The 21,816-nt window shown below is 38.1% G+C and overlaps 1 protein-coding gene across 18 annotated transcripts in view; it reads left to right on the top strand.

Annotated features, from left to right (window-relative positions):
* The window catches only part of PDE4DIPP2 (PDE4DIP), a 295,357-nt gene that overhangs the window by 242,006 nt on the left and 31,535 nt on the right, over positions 1 to 21,816 (top strand). For 9 of the 18 annotated variants that reach the window (XR_010341226.1, XR_010341227.1, XM_064372625.1 and 6 more), the window contains exons 16-19: positions 712 to 824; positions 2,209 to 2,351; positions 12,854 to 12,942; positions 18,971 to 19,203. Coding sequence is in view for 16 of the 18 variants with exons in the window: in XM_064372625.1 (XP_064228695.1) it covers positions 712 to 824; positions 2,209 to 2,351; positions 12,854 to 12,942; positions 18,971 to 19,203 (578 nt within the window). In the remaining 2 variants the exon portion in view is untranslated. The remainder of the gene's footprint in view (positions 1 to 711; positions 825 to 2,208; positions 2,352 to 12,853; positions 12,943 to 18,970; positions 19,204 to 21,816) is intronic. The other 9 variants (XM_064372639.1, XM_064372637.1, XM_064372638.1 and 6 more) reach the window with 1 other exon arrangement.

Below are 21,816 nucleotides of genomic sequence, written 5' to 3'. Positions count from 1 at the left end.
TCAAATCTCTCCCAGTCTAAAAAGAGAGAAAGATACCCCTGCCTTTGCCTCAAATGTCTTTGTAGCTACAGCCCCGTTTAACCTTTCTTCAGTGCCAGACTTTTCCAAAAGACTTACTTGCCTGTACTTCCTGTCTCCATTATCATCTTTCTCACTAACTACTCACCCTACTCCATTCTAGCTTTTAACACTACCTTAAACAACTCTCTGTTGGTTATATATTATAGCACAATTACACTCACAATGACACATATCTATGATTAATGAATGTCTTTTTCCTCCACTAGATAGTAGGCATTCCCTTAGAACCTAGAACAGAGTCTGTCCCATAGAAGGTGCTCAGTAAATATTTATTGAATGAATGAAGAATACTAGTAAGTCCTGTTATATATGTTTCCCTCTTGCTTGTCCTGTTTCCCTCTTACTCCTTTCTCTCAGCTACTTTCCTGTGCTTCTAACTTCTCTCTCCTTTTTCTTCTTTTTGCTCCCTTATTTGAATTCCACCTTACAGGGTTTTAAAGATTAAAAAAACATAATGAATATGACATTGATTTGAAAACTATAAAATACTATCAAAAGGTTATATACTAAGATAGTAGACTTTTTAAGTCCTATTACATGCTAATGCATTTTCTTGTTCCTCAGGATTAACTGTGGCTTCATGTCTCATTGTTCCATTTGCATATTGCTTCTTCTCTCTTCTTTTCTCAGTTACTGCTGATGCTAGAAGGACTAGTAGATGAACGGGGTCGGCTCAATGAGGCCTTACAAGCAGAGAGACAGCTCTATAGCAGTCTGGTGAAATTCCATGCTCATCCAGAGAGGTAAGAGAGTGGCTATTTTTCCTTTTATTCTTTGTTGAAATTTTTATTTCTTTTACTATTGTATTCTTTTTATGCCTTTTATTCTTAAGTGCGGATGCTTATGATACTGAAGAGGGGGAAAAAATCAGGAACAATTACTGGGGCTACCCACTTTGTCATTTGTTTCATGGATTGCTCTGAGCCTCAGTGTCAAAATCTTAAGTCGGGAATAGTGCCTGTTTCACACAGGGATTGCAGAGATTAAATTTGGTGTCTAAAACAATGCCTTGCATATAGTCAGCACTCAATGTATGTTCCTTTCCGTTTGTGATCCATGTTAAAGGCTGTTCTATTATAAAAGTAAGGCTACTCCCTGTCTCTACTGAAAATACAAAAATTCACTGGGCATAGTAGTGCACTCCTGTAGTCCCAGCTACTTGGGAGGCTGAGGCAGGAAAATTCGTTGAACCCAGAGGTGGAGGTTGCAGTGAGACAGGATCGCACTACTGCACTCCAGCCTGGTGATAAAGAGAGACTCCGTCTCAAAAAAAAAAAAAAAAGACTATAAAGGGCACTGATATTCATTTAATGTCATTGAAGAAGATATATTCATTGGAATGGCTGATATCACCCCAGGACCACTGATAGCCATCATGATGAATATCTTTTCTTCTGCCTCTTGGTTTTTGGTCATATATATGATATCTCTCAGGATCATTTTATATTCTCTTCATTTTTTTTCTCATTTTGCCTTCCTTTTTAGCACCTTTTACTTTTTTTCAATTTTTGTTTTTAGGTTTTTTTTTTTACTATTCAGTTTCTTCTAATTTATTGTTGGGCTTTAAAAATGTTTTCTTCCTACCAGGAAAATGAAGGCAGAGGAAAAGTATGATAGGACCAGTTGATTGTGTTACTTTTCAAAGAACCTCTAGAGCTTTAGTTTTTGTGAATCAGATTCCTTTTCACACCATCAAGTTTGGTAACAAATGAGAAGACAGATATCTTCAGTAATGGTTCTACTTGGCTCAGTCTTGCTCCAGTTTATATTTAGTTTTACCTGGGTTTTAGTGTTTTAGAAACAAAAGCTTTTAGTTAAATAATGAGATTTCTCTTGCTTGGGCTATAGCGGTGTGAGCTAAGTCTTAGGAGCTATAATTTCATGTGAAATTGGCCCAGAATCTAGCATAAGGGGCATGCTTTTTAAAAAAGGAACAGTCCTTGATAATCTATCAGCAGTGAACACAAATGCCACACAAAGACTACATTCACTTATTGTGTCCTGGAGAATGATTACTTTAGAAAGTCGTGTGGCTCAAAGTGGCATTGATGGTTCTTTGGAAGCAAATGTGGACTCACTACAGTTGATGGCTAATCCATTTTCCTTCCGTATGGCATGTTTAATCAGCTCTGAGAGAGACCGAAGTCTGCAGGTGGAACTGGAAGGGGCTCAGGTGTTACGCAGTCGGCTAGAAGAAGTTCTTGGAAGAAGCCTGGAGCGCTTAAACAGGCTGGAGACCCTGGCCGCCATTGGAGGTGGGGAACTGGAAGGTGTGCGAATTCATCACAAGCATGCCTACTGAGCACTGGCGGGTCTGACTGCAGCCCAGGATGGAAGCCTTGTTTACACTAACCAGAAAGATCCCTGTCTGACTTTGGCAGAATTAAATGGTGACTTACTAATGATAGAACTGGTACAAGTAGCATCAACTACAAAGTGAAACTCACTTTAGCCTGCATGGATCTCACTGTATATGCATATCAATCCCTAAATTGAATGGTGGAGGTTGCAAAGTGTATTTGCACATTTTAAATCATTTTGTTTTAGTTTTTCACTTTTATTCATTCTTATCCCTAGCCCCTCCTCATTCCCTCATCCCTTCTGTGGGCCAATAAAGTTTATTCCCCCACCCCACCTTCACAATCCATTTCACATGTTCCATATCATGTCATAAATGCATGTGTGTGTATTATTTTTGCCATTCAGTCAACTCCTCTTTGAGTGAGAGCATTTTTTACATCAAAAGAATATAAGTTTTAAGATGAGAGAGGAAGAAAGAGATTGAGAGTCTGTAAGAGTGACTTCGCAAAAGTGATGTAATCCTTATCATAAGGTAATCAAAACCAGGAGAGTAGTCTTGTAATAGTAGACTGCAGGTATTGGGAAGGCCAAGTTAAAGAACAGAGACAAAAACTGTGAAAGTGATCGTAGTGAACTTTTACCTCTAATACTGTGTCAGAGTTGATGGTTGTACACTAGTGAAATTAGATTAGGTACAGATTAAATTCTATTTAAATTTTTTTCTTTATTGATTCCTTTGGGTTTTTTAAAACCAAGAGCATGCTATTTAGTCAGAACATAACTTCTAGAATGGTCTTCCAGAGTCACAATTCTTTGTTTAAAAAGTTAATTTCAAATGTAGTATCCCTCTTTACATTCAATGTTTCAGTAAATAACTCATTATAGCCAAAGGAGGGTATTGCTTCTTCCATTTGTGGTGCTAGATAGGGTCCTATTTTTTCATTATTTAGTCTGTATACATTTCTCCATATAAAACTAAGTAATAGGCTTCAGGCTTTGAAGTGCTTGAATCATTTAGAAAGAAATGTCACAGATGTATGTTTATAGTTTTTAATCATTGTCTCAATGCTTTCTTGTGGCAACATCACAGATATAAGGAGAGGGGCACTGGAGATTGTATTTCTGATATCTTGAATGTCAAGAGTGTGAAAAGTAACCAAGGTTGCTTTGTAGCTTTATGGGTTCAACATCATGAATTTGTTTTTATTTCTGCTGGTTGTAAGTTTCCTAGGTTAGAAGCTGAGATTTCAGTTACTTTAAACATGGAATTTGGCAACAGGGATTGAGGCTTTCTAGCACAATAAATGTGACTGAATATTCTTTCTAAACTAAGTGGGGCATAGTGATTTTTTTCCTTCCATTTTTTTTTTTACATGACACTATTTCTTTCACATGTTGACATGGCTTGTATTACATCCTAAATTCATCTATTTCTGTAACTTTAGCTGTGTCTGTAACAGAGCATCAGTCAAACTAGAGTGGACAGGAAGAAAATGTTCTACTGGAGAAGCACTCTGAAATCTTCTGATTAAGTAATTTGCAAAAGATCGATAGCCATAATCCTTACTCTTAATGAATCTGTCATTTCAGTTTCAATGGCTTTTGAGGAAAAAGGAGTTATTTAAGGAAGGAGATAAGAAGTATAGGCAGATCCATCCACTTTTCTTAGTCTCCCAATTTTAAGAGACCCTTTCTTGCACAACATTTTTTGTAACTTCCAGAAATAAGAATGAAGGTAGTGGAGCTGTAGAAATATCAATCTATCAAAGACTAGTTTGTCCTGTCATTACAAGACATTAGGGAACATCTTTCCTTAATGTTGCTAATAGACCAAGGAAGCTGTCTGAGTCTGCAGTTAAGATTCAACTCTGGGTGAATCTTGGTTTCTAATGGCTCATAGTGATTACAGTTTATGTTAATAATCACTCCTACTTCTGTCTACCTCCACCAAGAGTAGACTGATGGAAGGATAAATTAAAAGTCTGACCTTATTGTCATAAATGTAACTAAAATATGGTACTAACTTTTTCTGGTCTAGATAGCTGGAATGAGGCTTACAAATAGTGCTATCTGGAGAGAGCTTGCTGGTCTAACAATTTTGTGTGATAATTTGCCATCTGATTAGAGAGCATGAGTGTGATAAATGTTCATAATCCATATATAGATCATGCTGTGATTGGACACATTTAGTCATATTTAACATGATATAATATTCCATTTTCTCTTCAGGTGCACAGACTCTTTCTCATACTGGGTTATTCTACCTTTGCTAGTCATTTTTTAACATTACAGTAATTTTAGATAAAGCATCGTGTGCTTATAGAACCTTGTACTTGAATAAAAATAATCTTCATATAAAAATAATGAAGTAAATTTTTACTTAGGTCATGCTTAATTGGAAGCATAGAACTTAAATTGAGAAAAAAATCCATATTATAGATTTTTTTCTCATGTTTCCTTTAATAGCAAATAATGCAGAGTAATGGTTGTAAGAGTTCAAAGTAGATGAAGTCTGTAGGTTTTGGAACTATAGAATTGAAAAGAACCTCCAAGAGGACTTATTTAATGAATGAAATGGACGTCCTTAGACAGATGCTATCCCTAAACTGTTTTCTGTTGAAATTTTTTTTTATTTTACTTTAAGTTCTGGGGTACATGTACAGATCTTGCAGTATTGTTGCATAGGTACACACACGCCATGGTGGTTTGCTGCCTCCATCCCCCCGTCACCTACATCAGGCATTTCTCCCAATGTTATCCCTACCCAACCTCCCCACCCCCTGCTGTCCCTCAGTATTGAAATTTGATGATTATTAGTACCTAGTATAAGTCAACATTCGCCTGATGTTCTCTTTTCAGATAGCCAAGTTACAGCTTTTTTGAAAAGACATTATTGGGCTTTGTTAGTATGTCAGGGTTTTACTTTGATAGTGTGTACTCTTGCCTGTCACCCAACCTTCTCCACACCCTTTTCTCTTCATTCAGTTGTGGATAGCAGTGATATTTTTAGTACCTTTGCTTCTTAGGGGAATTACATTTTTCCTTATTTATATTTTTAAAAGATATTTCTGTTACATTATTCATAGCGAGAGATCTATTAAGGATCCAGAAAATCTTAACCTGTATAGGATATTAGTTCCTGACCATACAAATTAGTTTCCTTGAGGGTTCTTTAGTATAAACACAGTTTATACATAAGTAAACTGTGTGGCAAATATGCATAAAAGACCTATCATTTTTTATGCTCATGTATCCTCCTAATTCAGTGTCTGGGTCATGACATGTTTGGCTTATAGCTTCAAAAACAGTTCAGGAAAACTGATTTCAGTTCTCTCTACGTTGATCTTCCAGTTGGATCTGGAGTCTTCTGATTGTGGAAAGGAGGAGCAGATCACATTATACTGAAAATTGTCCCTTTCATTGAGAAATAAAGGTTGACTAAGCTACCTAAAGTCACTTTCCTTTGGACTATAAACCTTAGAGAGAACAATAATTTAATAACTTTTTCTTTTCTTGAGGTAGTATTAGAAAACTCTAATTCCCATTGATGGGATAAACTTGTTTTCTCGTTTCGTGGTCTTTTTATGTGAAATAGTCACAGAATCTTGACATTTGGCATCCCTGAAAAGCTCACGTGGCCTTGTCAAATAGGGCCTTGTGTAGTGTTCTGCAGGTTTACAGTCCGTATCCTGCAAGGAAAGGTGACAAACTTCCTGTGAAGTTAGGAAGAAATATTAGTAACCCACACACTTAATGTCCATCTTCCATTTTACCTTGTAGAAGTTGAACTAAAGATAGAACAAATTAAATTCGTTTTCTTTTCTAGGTATATCCTGTGAGATACAAACACAGAGAATTTTAGTTCTCTCAGGGTTAAAGCTCAGTGAGCTTTTCTTTTCTCTTTGGTAGCTTGGAACCATTTGTACCATAGAAAGAATAGCTGGAAATATGAAACTTGAATATGGCAAAACAGTAATAAACAAAGAATGAGTCAATAGGATAATATATTGGAGTGATTTCCGTAGGGTAATAATTTCAGTTTTAATGTGTTTTACAATGTGGATTTAAGCCTCTTTCTTACCATTTACACCAGTAGCTTTGTTAAAACTTTATTATGATCAAATAACAAACCTGTTGCTTTTAAGTAGTCTAAGTGCTAACAGAAGGTAAGTCTTCGACTTCTTCCTGTATCATCACCTGAGCCAAGATGAGTTTTCTAAAAAAAAAAAAAAAAAAAGCAGCATTGTAACTTGCCTCCAACAAAGAATGGGAAATGGAAGGAAACACAAAACTGTGGTCCTGACGCTACTAATTCTGCCAGGTTTCAAATAAGAATAATTAAACTTATACGGTGATACACTGACTATTTTTGTGTTACTCTCCCTTTTTGTTGCTTAAAGTCAAATTCCAGAAGTAAAAATCTTTATCATACTGTTTTCCTCTTACTAAAACTGGAAGGGTAAAATAGAAAGTTCAGCAACATCAGAAAATGTTTTATTTAAAATAATATGAAGAATAGGGGTTTTACAAATTGGCTTCCTTGTAGATTTACTTTTAGTATATAACATGAATATGTAGTGCTTCTTTTTATAATAAGCTAAGTCATAGCTTCAAGATATTGACCTCTTTCAATCTATAACCTTTGGAGGCATGTGTATACCAGCATGTTTGATAAATTATGAGTTTCTATCAATGTCCATGAAGTCTTACTAGTTTTTATTTAAAATTCTGTGGGTTGTTGAGAATAATTAAAGTGATTCATAACTTCACCCTTGAACCTGGGAGGTGGAGGTTGCAGTGAGCCGAGATCACACCATTGCACTCCAGCCTGGGCAACAAGAGTGAAATTCGGTCATAAATAAATAAATAAATAAAGTGATTCGTAACTGCAGATGAAGGAGGTGAGAGATATGTTAAATGATCAGAAACTTGGCATTACATTGTTTCCAGGACTATTTCCCCACCAAAATAAGCTGTATATTTTTCATTTCTTCATGGCACTGTGCTGTTAATTTGTGTTAACATTTGTGCTGAAATGGAGTGTACTTTTTTATATATAAGTGTTAGAATTTTAGCTATCTTAGTTGAGACACAAAAAATTGTTACTTATCCAATAAAAGTATCAAAGGCCAACAGAAACTATTTGGTTTCATTTTTAAGAGATTTATAAAAAAAGAAGTAGAGAAAGCTTGTATCTTTTTTTCCTCTTATAGGAGAATCAGTCTATTGATTATTAACTAAATTCCAAGTCAAAGCAAGGCTCATAGAATGAGTATTTATTTAACTAAAGGAAGGAAGAAGAAACCCGAATTTTTCTCCTCTCGAAGAAATGAGACTAAAGAAACAGTATTACACTTTCACCAGAAATGTAACATATGCTTCTTTACCTTAAGAACCCTTCCTTGCTTTCTTTGCTGTAGGAGAATAGCAGAAAGCATGACAGAGGTTTGAGGAGCCAAATGTGGTGGGTAGTGCTATCTCTAAACATTCTTAGAAAAGCCTGTTTCTCATGTTCTTCAAAGAAAAAGACCATGAGCAGGAATAATTTCTTGACATTACAGAATTATGGTATCACAGAATAGGTACAGCAGTCATACCTCCTGCCCTGCCCAGGAGTCCTAATTTACCTGTGCCTTGGTTAGCCTAAGGATAGAAGACTGTAGTTGTATTGAATAATTACCCTTTTAGAGAAGTAGAAACTCTTTCCAGAATTCTAGTGGGATTTCATGTCTCCAAAAGTATTTTAGATTATGATTTGGCCTTTTCAAGTCACTTAAAACAGCTACTTTTCAAAATAAGAGCTGGAAAGCCCTAAGGTGACTTAAGAGATGTTGCAATTTAAAGACAAAGATATGCCGTGAGGGGTTTCACCGCAGACAGCAGTTTTCTACTACTTTGTTCCCCAACCAGCATCTGTCTAGAGAATTTTATTTCTTAGCAAAAACTGAGAAGGACTATATGGAATCTTAATAATTTTCTTAGGATCCTGAAGGGAATGTGTGCAAGTGAAATTGTGGTTTGATAGGAGGCCTCTTTTACTTGATTCTCTCTTACAGCACCATGATATTAAAGTCAGCAGTAGTTGGTTCATGACATGGAAACATGAGCGTTCTTACAATGAATGCATGGCAGAGTACCTGGGAGTGAAAGTGAGATGGGGCTGAGAGTGTCGGACACAAGGGCCCAGTACCAAAGGAAAGAACACAGCACTGCCAACTTATTCATGCGTCCAAGGATAGAAGACTGTGGTTATATTGAATAACTACCCTTTTAGAGAAGTAGAAACTCTTTCCAGAATTCTAGTGGGATTTCATACCCACAAAAGTATTTTAGATTATGATTTGACCTTTTTGGTTCTTCAGATCACCTTTTAAAATTGATAAAATGACCTCTTGCTATGTTCTAAGTAACAGTATGGAAAAACATCCCTCCTTTTCTGTTGATCCCATATTAATGGCTTAAAGGGAAATAATAATGACTACAGAGTAGAATTTGGGGAAAATGGTCTCAATTCCACCCAGTTTGGACTAATTACTAAAGAATTAATACCTCATGAGCCAGATGTGGCATGCACCTGTAGTCAGGTACTTGGAGGCTGAGGCGGGAGGATCCCTTGAGCCCAGCAGTTCAAGACCAGACTGGGCAATGTAGTGAGACCTTATCTCTAAAGCAAAACAAAACAAAACAACAACAACAAAAATAAGTCATGAATTTTCCCCTAAGGCTTATTTATGCATGTTGGAGTTTTAAGACAATTATCATTTAATGATGATTAATCCTTTTTGTGAGGCACCTGTTCCAAAGAGTTCAGCTTACTTTACGGACAGCTCTTTACTTTTTCAATGTCCTGTAAGGCAGAGAGCAAAGAGTGTTATTTCAGGCCTCCTGCTGGGGAAACAAGTATTCAGAAATGAAGACGTGTAGGTAGAATCAATCAAGATCATCCAAATAATAACATCAGGCATAAGACTTCCTTCTGCTGATGATATTTAGGTTCTGTGGCCTTCAGCTTTCTCAGCCTTCAACTTATAAGCCCGTGGACCACTTCAGTTTACTAACAATAACAATAATAGTAACATTGTTTAAGGATGATGTTTATTGAGTACACACTGTGTACCAAGCACTGTTCTAAGCACTTCAAAATCAGCAAACCCTTTAAAGTTCACAGCAATTTGGAGTGGATAGTACTCTTAACCCTAATTAAATGAAGAAACTTAGTTATGGAAAGGTTATGACTTGCCTAAAGTGATATAAATAATGAAAAAAGCACAATTCAAATCTAGACAGTCTGTCTCCATAGTTCATGTTCTTAATTATTATGCTATACTCCATTTAAAAATTCTACAAAAGTAGGAATTTTTGCCTCAGTGATAAGACTACCTTATTTTTGCATAATGCTGAAATTTTCACCCAAGGATTTTGTGGTCTTATGTTTTAAAGGCTTATTTTTGTGTACTTTGTAGCTTTAGATAGCTGATAGAAAATAATTTTCTAAATCTAAACAAGGGACATTTTGGTATCACCTCCATTTTGTGTTGTTCAGAGCCTAGAAACTTCTAAGAACCACAAGTTGAGAAATTTTATTAAAGCCTCAAATAAAAGTTTTTAATAAAATTGCCAGTCTCACATGTAAAACTTAATCTCGAAGAAGCAAGTTAACTTTAAATGAACAGATTCTTAGCTTTTAGAGAATCTACAGGTGACAAGTAAGTGGAAGAGTTATCAATATAAAAACATAAGTATCTTTAAATTAGAAATTCAAAGTATTCCAAGTTAGTTCTGAAGACAGTGTTGTGTTGTGCTGTAAAAGTTTAGAAAAGGGTATCACCCAAAAAGAGTTCTTCTCATTTTTTAAAAACATGGAAAATGGTAAAAGATGTCTAATGTAAACTTTATATACAGGACCTTGTATGAGATAATTTACTCTTTTATTCCCATATCTTCTATAAATTTTTTAGCTTTATCCCTTAAACATGGAAAAAAAGTTTCAGCATTTTAATTCAAATTGATAGAAGGCTGAACAACCCTTAAAGCTGCCATATGGAAGAAGACTGTGAGCTAGCTTAAAAGAGAAAGAAGGGGAAGAAACAAGGCCCCTGTGTAGTAGAGTGTTGAGATGAGATGAGCATTTATTTGTCTCCACCTAATTCCTTATGAGATCAGAACCATAGCATCCTGCTTTTAAGTGAAATAAGAAGGAACATTATCTAAGAATGCAGACATGATACCAGAAAGGCTACCAAAGATAAGTGGAGGGCAGAAAGTATCAGATAAAAACCTTCAAGACCAGTGACAGTCACCCTTTCTAATCCCCACTTCTGGAACCTGGCAGGAATGGCCCTGTGATGTGGACCCAGAATGGCTACACAACCCAGCAACAATGGTAGGGGGATGAGGATCCTGACCTCATAGAGCTGAGCTTTCTTCAACTACAGGGTCCTACCCCCATGTTCAAAAGAGAAACAATGTGAACAGTCTATTTTCTGTCACTGAGTGAGACAATTCTGTCACTGAGTGAGACAATTCATTTCTTTTGCTGGAAAAACATAAAAGATTGTGATCGCTACTGTCATACAGGGAAAGATTTTCCAAAGTAAGCATAGCATGATATGGAAGTCCTAGGTAAATTAGCATCCTGGGTTCAGTAAGTTTTTAAAGCAGCCAAAGATGAAGGAATGTGTCTATACACCTCTACTCAGCTGGTATCCTGAGTGAGATGGTTCTGGGGTTGGTTTGAATGAATATGTATTGGAAATTCCTATTGTACACTGTCTGCCACAGACCTCTTATTATGCTGAGTGGTAGAGGTGCCTTCTTGTGGACAGGGCTTCACTGAACAGGACCCTCCCTTGATCCAAAGTTAACACAAAGTTCATGATGTAGATTAGGAAACCTAAGCTGTTATCAGAGCTCACTTATGACCTCTTAGCACTTCCATGAGATCAGCCTGGGCCATTGCAAATTCGTAGATGTGAAGTGCCCCTGCTTACCTCATCTGTATTGGGTAGTGAATCCTCATGATTCAAGCAGAGCCTTTCATGCCTAGATTTCTGAACTCAACAGAAGGTTCTTTGGTCTTGGAGAAAGAAGCAAAGATAAAGATCTGATTTGTCACCAAAAGAAATAGTGTCTTTTGTCTAAGAATCCAGAGACTTGACTTGTTGGCACAGCTCTTGTCAGTGCTAGTTGTGTAACCTTGGACACAACACTTGATCTCTTTGAGGTCCAGGTTAATCAGTGGCCAGAAGTGGAGTTGTAACTGGTTGGTTGCCGAAGCTAGAATCAGAACAAGATTTCAAGATTCTTTAAGTTGGGCAGGTTCTATAAAACACAGTGAGTGTCACAGTAAATTTTCTTTGATAAATTAACCATAATAAATTTCTACACTTCCTGAAAAATACAGTAATGTAAAACATAGTTCTTGGTCTTAAATTGTATGAATAGTCTTAATTTTAACCAATATAAAGAGGAAGAAGTGCCCTAGATTTGTACTGTCCACTAGGGTAGCCACTAGCCACGTGTAGCCATTTAAATATAAGTTAATTTAAATAAAATAAAATGCTTTGAAATGTGGGCTATACTACCCACATTGCAAATGCTCAGTAGCCGTACATGACCGTGTCCACTGACTGGGCAACACTGACACAGAACATTGCTCTCATTGCAGAAAGTTCTCTTAGTCAGTGCTGCCCTAGACCTTTGCCCATACCACAGACTGCAGCTACTTGTACCTTAGAGGGAGGTGTAGATGTTTGGGTCCTAGAGTGGCTGTGTCCGTCTTTGGAGAATGAGAGGATAGGTTAAATCCCATGTGGATAAAGCAGTGCAAGAAACCCTTCAGGCAAAGCATGTCTGCAGAGAATAAGAGTTTGAGACAGGTGAGGAGGAAGGGAGGTAGGTTAGAGGATGTAATTAGGGAACAGCTGAATCATTGGGTGTCTTGAATCTTGACTAGACCTGAAGCTTACTAGGACACAGGACCCCCAAAGGGAAGTTCTTCAGAGAGATTGTCATCCTATGCACAACTGATCCCAACAACAGATACCGCCGAGAGAATCAGAGCAGTTCTAATCTCCAGGCACTCAATGGGGAAAGGGTTAGGCATGCTGGACACATGTTATGGAAGAGAAAATTGTTATATAGCCAGGCGGTGGGGATCATTCAGGCTTTCTTGACATGGGAGTGGGGTAACCAGTGTATCTGACAGTCGGCTCCTTAGGAATGGGTCTGTGCAGGCAAAGTCAGCTGATGCTGTGAGGATCAGGCTTGAGTATTAGTAAGAAAGTGTGATACAAAAAGAAAGATTGGTTCTATTTTTCTTGCCAGCCCTGCTGGCTAGGGAAAATTTCTTCCCCATTTATATGGAGAAAGGAAGAAATCAGAGGCGTCTAGCAGAAAAAGTGTAATTTTACCTGCCTTCTGGAAGCCATCTGTGAAAGGAATCATATTTCTTTTCTGGACTTATTTCCAGGTGCGGCTGCAGGGGATGACACTGAAGATGCAAGCACTGAGTTCACTGACAGTATTGAGGAGGAGGCCGCACACAATAGCCACCAGCAAGTAAGTCAGTGTCAGGGTCTGGGGTTTCCAGGGTGGACGGCACACAGCCCTTCTGAGGTCTCATGGTCTCCTGTAGCCCTTGTGGACCTAGAGTGAGAAGATATCTTTTTATATAAACCTCAGACATCTTCCTGTTCTTGAGCTTCCCAGCTGCCTTTCCAACACATATCTTCACTCCATTTTTCTCTCCAATCCACCCTTTGGTTTGTATTATGTCTATTTCTTTATTGCTTCCTGCCTCATCCTACCCACCTTTGCCCCTATTTATTCTCTGTAGCTATAGTTTCAGAAGAGTTTTTATGTGCAAGACAATGGACACATTCTCTTTGGGCTTTTTGTAACTGAAACGCTCCATAGAAGACAGAGAGTCATCGAAGGGCTGCTTGGGGAGGTGGCAGGGCAGAGAACCTACTTGGGAGAAACTCCAAGAGGATTGGAATGCTTCCAAAGCAAGGATCTTTCTCGGTGAAATCTCAGTATACAAAGAGAACCTTATGCAACCTGACAAACCACTGAGGTCATGGTGACTCAATGATCAGCAGATGGTACTTCAACAGCAATCCCCTGTCAAACCTCAGAACTTGGTACCCAAGGCTGAAACATTGTTTCCACCCACCATCAGCGACGATGTAACCAGCATGTTACAAGAGTGGATATTCTGGACCTCAGAGATTAAGTCACCGATAGTGATAGCACAGCACTCACTGGAACTCCTATAATGTCTCCACTTCGTCTGTGCCATTTAGCAATCTCCTCCTAGATGGGCTGTGCCTGTGATTCTTAAGGAGAAAGTGAATCATTGGTAGATATCCTGCACAAGCAGCTGGACTTTCCAGTGATAGCTTTCTTGGTGCTATTAGGAAAACTCTTCAAAAAAAATGAGGCTTTCTCAAGAAATGAGGCTTTCTGGGTTTACCTGTATGTCTTCCACATAGGAAAAAGAGGAGACATCAAATTAATCAATAAGAAGAGCCCAAGTGAACGTCCTCAAATCTTTTGGGATTTGGCACTTGGGGACCTGAGTAGTTGTCTAGGATACATCATGTTCTCAGCAGTTTCTTTACCTTACAGTAGGATCACCTTCTTGTTGCTATAGCTGTACCTGACCTTCCCTTCTCCCTTGAGTGCTTGCATGAGCTCCGCTCCTCCTTTTGCTTCAACAGCTTCTCCTGAGTCCTCCTTACCCATGATTGTGACTTTAATTATGTACATCTCTGTCCCTCCAGACAGATCCCTCTGCCCTCACTCTCTGATTTCATTGAGGATGTTGGGTGAGAGAGAGGAGCCTGCAGGATGAACAGATGTCTACTCTAAGACAGCTAGATTGGGAGGTTGGCTGGTCACTGATGGTTATAATGACTGTGGGACAGGATTAACTTAGAATAAATGAACAGGAGACACAGATATGAAGACAGTCAGATTCTGATTGATAGGATCTGAAGTACTCCTGGTATTGCAAGTCATTTGCTCTAATTCTCAATCGTAGGCAAACTGATTTGTAGAGTGCTTCTTCGGCCTTCTTCCCTGTAGCCTGGCACGGAGAATCTGACCAGCTCCCATTTTGAGAAGGTCAGCTCACCTTGGAATGAACTTTTTACATTAGGGGATTTGTATTTCCCTCACAATACTTGCCACATTACTTGGCATAGGAGATGCTTAGTGTAATTATCAGTTAAAAAGCCTTTGAATCAGGGCTTGACTCATGATAGACAAAGTATATGCCTGCTGGATGGAAGAATCGCTTGGGTAAGCACCATTTTTCTTTTAATCACCTTTCCTTGAAGATACATCTTCAGCTTTGGGCAGGAGGAATCTTGGTGTGTGAAGTCATTGCAAATTTACTTCATCTTTTCTGGAGTTTGAGGCTGTGACTCTCCTGCTACCAATTAAATAAAGGTTACTTTGCCATTAACTGTTTTTGTGTCCAGATTCTCAAAATTTGTTGCTTGTTTCCAGGAAAATAGATTTTGAGCTTCTCCTTGTTGTGTCCTTGGAAGGTTAAACTTTTGCTTGACACCAAGCTCCCTTCCTACTCCAAGTGTTCTTATACCTTCCCTAATAGACACATCCAACTTTATCTTTCTTCCAAGGTGAGAATCACTTTTTGGCCAATACAAGTTGCTTCCTCCTTATTTTTTGGACTCAGCCACCTTAGAAAGCCTCAAGTTTGACCATGATAATAATTTTCCCTAGATTATCTCACCCAAAATTCTATTCTCAAGCAGATGTAAGATCTATAAGTACCTATGAAATGCTGTGAAAGAACCTAGAGTAATCAACCATTGCATTTTTTATTTGAACTTTTGTAATGGAGAAAAAGTTAATCAAGAATAAAGATTCAAGCCCAGATAGTGCAGACCTATAGTCGCAGCTACTCAGGAGGCTGAGGTAAGAGAATCTCTTGAGCCCAGGAGTTCAGGGCCAGCCTGGGCAACATAATGAGACCCCACCTCTTAAAGAAAAAAAAAACAAGATTCAAATACAAAGAACAGATGTTAGTAGACAAAGTGTGAAAAACTTTAAAAAAGCTATTTAAAAAATTAGTTATTTTTGATTGACAAATCATAATTGTATACATTTATGAGATATGATATGATTTTATATATATATATACACATATATACACACACAAACACACACACAATATGGAATGACTAAACCAAGGTAATTAACATATTCATCACCTTGCCTACCTATCATTTTTGATGGTGAAACATTGGAAATTCACTCTTATTTTGAAATATGCATTATTATTGACTAGAGTTAACTTGCTATGCAATATATCTTAACACCAGTTCTTTCTGTTGATACCTTTGATCAACAACTCCCTCTACTCTCCCTCCCCATTCTACCAGCCTCTAGTGAGCACCATTCTACTCTCTGCTTCTACGAGTTCCACTTTATTAGATTCCACATATAGGTGGGATTATATGGCATTTGTCTTTCTATGCCTGGCTTATTTCACTAAGCACAATGTCCTTCAGATTCATTCATGTCACAAATGACAGGACCTATCCCCTGACATTTTAAGGTTAAATAGTATTCCACGTGTATCATCTGCCACATTTTCTTTACCCATTCATCTACTGACGAACCTAGGTTGGTTCTTTATCTTGGCTATTATGAACTGTATGTATTAATACTGTAATGAACATGAGAGTGCAGATATACCTTTAACATATTCATTTCAGTTCCCTTGGATACAGACCCAGAACTGGGATTACTGGATCATAGGGTAGATTCAATTTTTAGTTTTTGAGGAAACTCCATACTGTTTTCCACACCAGCTGTACTAATTTACATACCTGTCCACAATGTGTGTGTGCCCTTTTCTCTGCATTATCTCTAACACTTATCATTCACCTTTTTGATAAAAGCCATTCTATCAGGTGTCAGGTGATATCTCATTATGGTTTTAATTTGCATTTCCCTAATGATTACTGATGCTGAGCATTTGAGAAAAGCTAATTTCTAATGCCTTAATGATGACAACTGACTTAACATTGTGACAGATATGAAGCAATAGGGTAAAAACAAAACAATGCCATTCAAACAGGCTATCAGATTTGCACATAGGCCTTTGTGGGGTAAATGGAAACCCAGTGCACAAAAACCTGAATTATATGGAAGCAATATCACAAGTGAGTTAGAAAATGTGAAAAAAATAACCAATATGAGAGCTATAATTAAAAATACACCTAATGAATTCACACTATCACTACAAATACTGGACGCCCTGGGGTTTCATTTGGGGGAAAGAAATATTTGCTTTTCATACATGGTCAAAACTAATGAAAAGCCTAGATCCTGAGTTACTTTTCAGGCATTTACATTTAAAACTTTAACTTAGTCAAATAAAGTCCACTTGGAGATAGAAATATGAAAACACAAATTAGCCTGGGTAAATATCAGATCGCTAGGCAATGTTTGAATTTCTCACTTTAAAGTGGGAAATTAGATCAGATGTACCTTAAGGTTTTTCTGGTGTTAACATTCATGGTTCAAAATTTTTCTTTTTCAGGAAAATAGGTATATTGAAACAATAGGACAAGATAACATATACCCAGAAGGCATTTTAAAAATGGGTAAACTTCATTAAAGTTAGACATTATTTTTAAGCTGAAGGAACCCTTAAGGCTTAGAAAAGAATAATGCTGTGCCCACATTCAAGACTAATGGCAAAGTGCATTTTAGTAAAGTTAGTTGGAAAGAGTTTATATAGAATGATAACATCTCATAGGGTAAATGAGGGGTGGGATCATAAGCTTTCAGAAGTGGTTTCGTTTGGTCCCCCTTCCTTTATTTTGTCACAAATGCTGGGGGGCACATATTGGAGATGGCCACCAGCCTGATGAAGCCTCCCAGGAGAGACTTAGAGACAGACATTTCCAGGAGCCTGCCAAATCTCAGGCTCACATAGCCCAAGTAAGATTGGGTGCCTGGGAATTGAGTGGCTTTGTGTAAGAATCTTTCTTCTTTGACATGGGTGTATATCTCTTCACAACCTCAACTGCTATGCTACTGAGCACCATTGCACAGGTATACAGTGAATCAACACTACCACAATCCTGTGACCTAGATTTGAACATGCTTTGTTATGGGTGGGGAATAGCAAAAGTCAGAGGCTTTGTGCCAATCCAAGCAGCTCTGTCAATCATTGATCCATGTTAGCTGCTCTGGGCCCTGCTCTGTTCAATGTATTGGTGACCTGAATGGAGATATAAAACATATAATTAATTCTAAAAATCATCCCCCATCAGGGGCCACTACATGATTTGTGGATATGCACATCAAATATTTGGATGACGTGGATAATTTGGGAATGATTCAGTATAGCCAGAATAAATTTATAAGTGGCAATTACAAGTCACAATATTTATAGTGATAAAAGAAAACAACATGACCGAGAAACAGCTGTGGGGAAGGACTGGAATATTCAGAGGTCAAAACTGACCTGAAGTTAAGTCAGAGCTCCAAATGCTGCCACTGAGAGGAAAAAGAAGCCAATGTGACATTCGGATACATTAAGATTAATATTGGACAGACAGGCAGGAACTCCTTGTACTAAAGTAATTAGTCATATGTTAAGTAGATCATCATACTCAGATTTTGATTTCTATAGTTTTAAAAACATGGGAAAAGACCAAAGATAAGCCCAAAAGGAACAATAACAAAGTCTAAAAGTTAACAAATTCTCATTTGAGGAAAAACTATATGATCTGCTTTAATTAAAACATTGATGAATAACTTCAAGAGTATCCTCAAGAAATAGAAGGGTGCTGGGTAATTGTTCCTGCCTCTGTTTCTTCCACATGCTTAGATTTGTAGGGAGTTTGTCTGGCAGCGTCGGCACAAGGATAATAACCAAAAAGTGAGGTTGGCTGCTTGGCAGGGTGGCTTCACCTCCACCTCTCAGTAGCTGTAGTGTGATTCTTCTGCCAATCAAGTAAGTTGGTGTTGTCTTTCCTGCAGCTCCACCTTATTCTGATTCTGTGACTATGTCTACTGACTGTTTCCCCAGTGCCCTGAGTCCTCCCTCTCAGTTGTCCTTGAGGGAGTCAGAGTTACAGGCAGGACCTTAGGCTTTGCACCCTGATATCTTAAGCCATCATCTCTGCCATCCAGCACTCGAGTGTTGTGGAGCTGACGAAGCTTCTTGACTTGTGAGAAAACTCTCAGGACTCTGCCTCCTCAGGAAGTGAATAATCACCACATTCACACCTTCCAGTCCTGTTTAAACCTTGTCTGTTTGCATTTGTTTTTAATTTCTTATGTGCTTTTCACCCTCACCGTCTCTGGATTCTCTTCTTCACAAAGGGGAAATTCTTCCTGCTCATTTGGGTGGGAAATTCTTCCCACCCAAACCAGTTCCCAGGGCCCTTATGCCTGACTAAGGAAGTTCTGGGTAGGGAGTTCATTTTAGATCTGCTTTTTTTTTCCTCCTCATTGAAAGCTGCCTTTGCAATCTCATGTTTCTCTTGGGTCCTGTTGAGTAACCTAACTTCTTCAAACCATGATTTTCTTTCAGCTCGTCAAGGTGGCTTTGGAAAAAAGTCTGGCAACTGTGGAGACCCAGAACCCATCTTTTTCCCCTCCTTCCCCAATGGGAGGGGACAGTAACAGGTGTCTTCAGGAAGAAATGCTCCACCTGAGAGCTGAGCTCCACCAGCACTTAGAAGAGAAGAGGAAAACTGAGGAGGAACTGAAGGAGCTAAAGGCTCAAATTGAGGAAGCAGGATTCTCCTCTGTGTCTCACATCAGGTAGGACATTCTTCCCAGAGAAGGGCAACTTGCAGGTCATGAGGCACCACAGCCAAGGGTCTCGCCTTGCTGTAACCAAGGCATTCATGCTGCCAAGGGGCTACTTGGTCCACATCCCAGGCTCCATGCATTAATATTTCTACAAATTCTTTCGATAAAAGTAAGTAATATTGGCTAATGGTAATCACCTTTTGTAATTCAAATAAACCTGGTCTTAATTCAATATAACAATGTCCACTATTATTGTGCATCTGCCAATCATACATATGACAGTCATGGTGGAAACCTCCTTGGTACATGATCGATATTGGTCTTTTTACCTGACTGAAACATATAAGGAATCCCTGCTACCTAATATGTTTCACTTCTGTATACAGAACCAGAAGAGTCCACAGAGGAGGAGGATTTCTGTAGAGGTCCCTCCCTCTCCTCTCAGCTCTTGCTCAGAAGTCTTTGAATAATTGAATATCAATTTTAATAATCTCTGCTGCTTTAGTAATTTTACAAAAATAGCTCATTCATTGGTTAGGTTGGCCATTCTGTCTTTGATGGCTTTTTTGTGAAAAGATAGTTGGAACACATGCTGATACTATAGGACTGACCCATTTACTCATGCACTCCCAGGACCATGATCAGCACTGCTTGTTTAGAGCACAGCTGCACAACTTCTAAATCATGCCCTGTTGTTTCCCTGTATATTACATGCCACTTAAACTCCCCTGGATAATGTTAGCACTTTGAAGAGGACCTTGGCATCTAGCCTCATGCCCTTGTTTCATAGTTAAGGAAACTCAGGTCTCTAAAATTTCAAGTGACTTGCTCAAGATTGCATAATAGTCTGTGGCTCCCAATGTTTAACATCTAAACCTTGCATCTATACCATATACTTTATCAAACAATTTTTAAAAAATTCTTGTGATTATTCTAAGTGCTGGATCTTTTGCTCTGAATTATCTTAATAACTTTTTCCTTAAGTTCTACTTAAAGCACATAATTTTAGTTAAATTTTTGTATGTGTAAACTTGATTGAGTTGTTATGGGTAAGAACAGTACATCTCTTTTGAGTCTCTAGTTGAACCTACAATCAAACCATCTGTAGATATCCCCATGGATTATTTTCCTTTGCCCTCAGAGTTCCTAACCTGAAACTGGTCTGTTCAACCCTCCACCCAGCCTACAGAATCACTGATACTGTAAGTTGGGTGGAGGTTAGAATCTTATATGTTGTTCTTCTTTTTAAGAAGGTTTTGTTGAGTTTTTCTTCTATTTATTTGTAATTTTAAAACATCAGAGTTTTCTTTAAAATATGAAGTTAGAACATAATATTATATATTCTTTTCCATATACACATGTGCCCCTTTTATCCCCATTCCACATCTCCGTTTTGGTAAATACCTATCCCCCTTTTCTTTATTGAGAAACTGTCTCATAAATTCTCTATCTGTGTCCTATGTCCTAAAGTATTTTCCTCCCAGAAACACACCAGACAAGCTCTGCCCTAGGTTCCAAGACTCCTGGATTCTGAGAAATTCAATCTAGGTGCATAGCCCACTGCTGATCCTTGAGGTTGTGAATTACTCATTTCCTGTGCATCCTCTAGCTCAGGGCTTCTCAGTTTAGCATGCTTAAGAATCACCTGTGAAACTTAAATAAAATGTGGATTCATAGGCCTTTGCTCTACAGCTTTTTTAACAAGCACCTTGTGGGATTCTGCTGTTGGTTTCTCAGGTCTGCAGCTAGTACAGCAGAGATTGAATGACTTCTCTGCTGCAGACCTTGATCTAACCATATCATATATGCAATTTCATTTAAGCATCTGCTAACTCCACTAGGTAAGTGTTATCATCCTTATTTTATATAAAAGTAAACTGAGGCTCAAAGAAGTTAAGTGAATAGACTTGTTAAAGCCATCTTTGCTTCCACTCAACCCGAGTATGAGTTTGTTTTTGTGAAAAGAGTGGATCTGGAATGGCTTGGTGAAAATTAGCTGTTTTAGTCAATTTTATTTCTTCGACAAATATGAATAATTTATGTGACAGGCACTTGTGTAGGCACTGGGGATACAGAGTGAATAGGACAGCCACAGTCCCTGCTCTCAAGAAGGGACATAAAGCAAATAATTAACTAAGTACATTTTGATTGTATTAATAGTTCTGATTAGTGTTATTTATTTCTTCTGTGTTCTAAAGTCCCAGTGGTTTAAAACTGACTGATGATAAATAATAGATATGTAGAATTCATAACAATTAATTTGTTACACAACAGGTCTTATTTTTTTTTAACAGTGTAAGTACTTTTGTTTATTCCAGAGGCTGCTAAAAATTAGAACATCTGAGGCTGCATGGCACAAGTAAAGAAAGCTAGCCTGCATGTCTTGAGTCCAAGATTTCTAGTGATGGTGCTGCCACCAAGTAGCTGTGGAAGTTTGGGCAAGTCTATTACTCTTCCTGAGCCTTGGCTTTCTTGTATATAAAATTAGGGAGCTGTTGTAGGTCTCAGGTTGCTTTATGCTCTGGGGTGTGTCATGAGTCTATCATGGGCTGAGATGTGGGTTAGAGGTACTTTTAGGAACTGTTGTCAGGACCAGACCTAGCCTTCAATTATGTGTGTTTC

This window comes from Aotus nancymaae, unplaced genomic scaffold (assembly GCF_030222135.1).
Source record: "Aotus nancymaae isolate 86718 unplaced genomic scaffold, 86718_ANA_hifiasm-v0.15.2.pri h1tg000007l, whole genome shotgun sequence".
NCBI lineage: Eukaryota > Metazoa > Chordata > Mammalia > Primates > Aotidae > Aotus > Aotus nancymaae.
The sequence above is the reverse complement of the archived record's forward strand: the minus strand, read 5'-3'. Positions and strand labels throughout refer to the sequence as shown.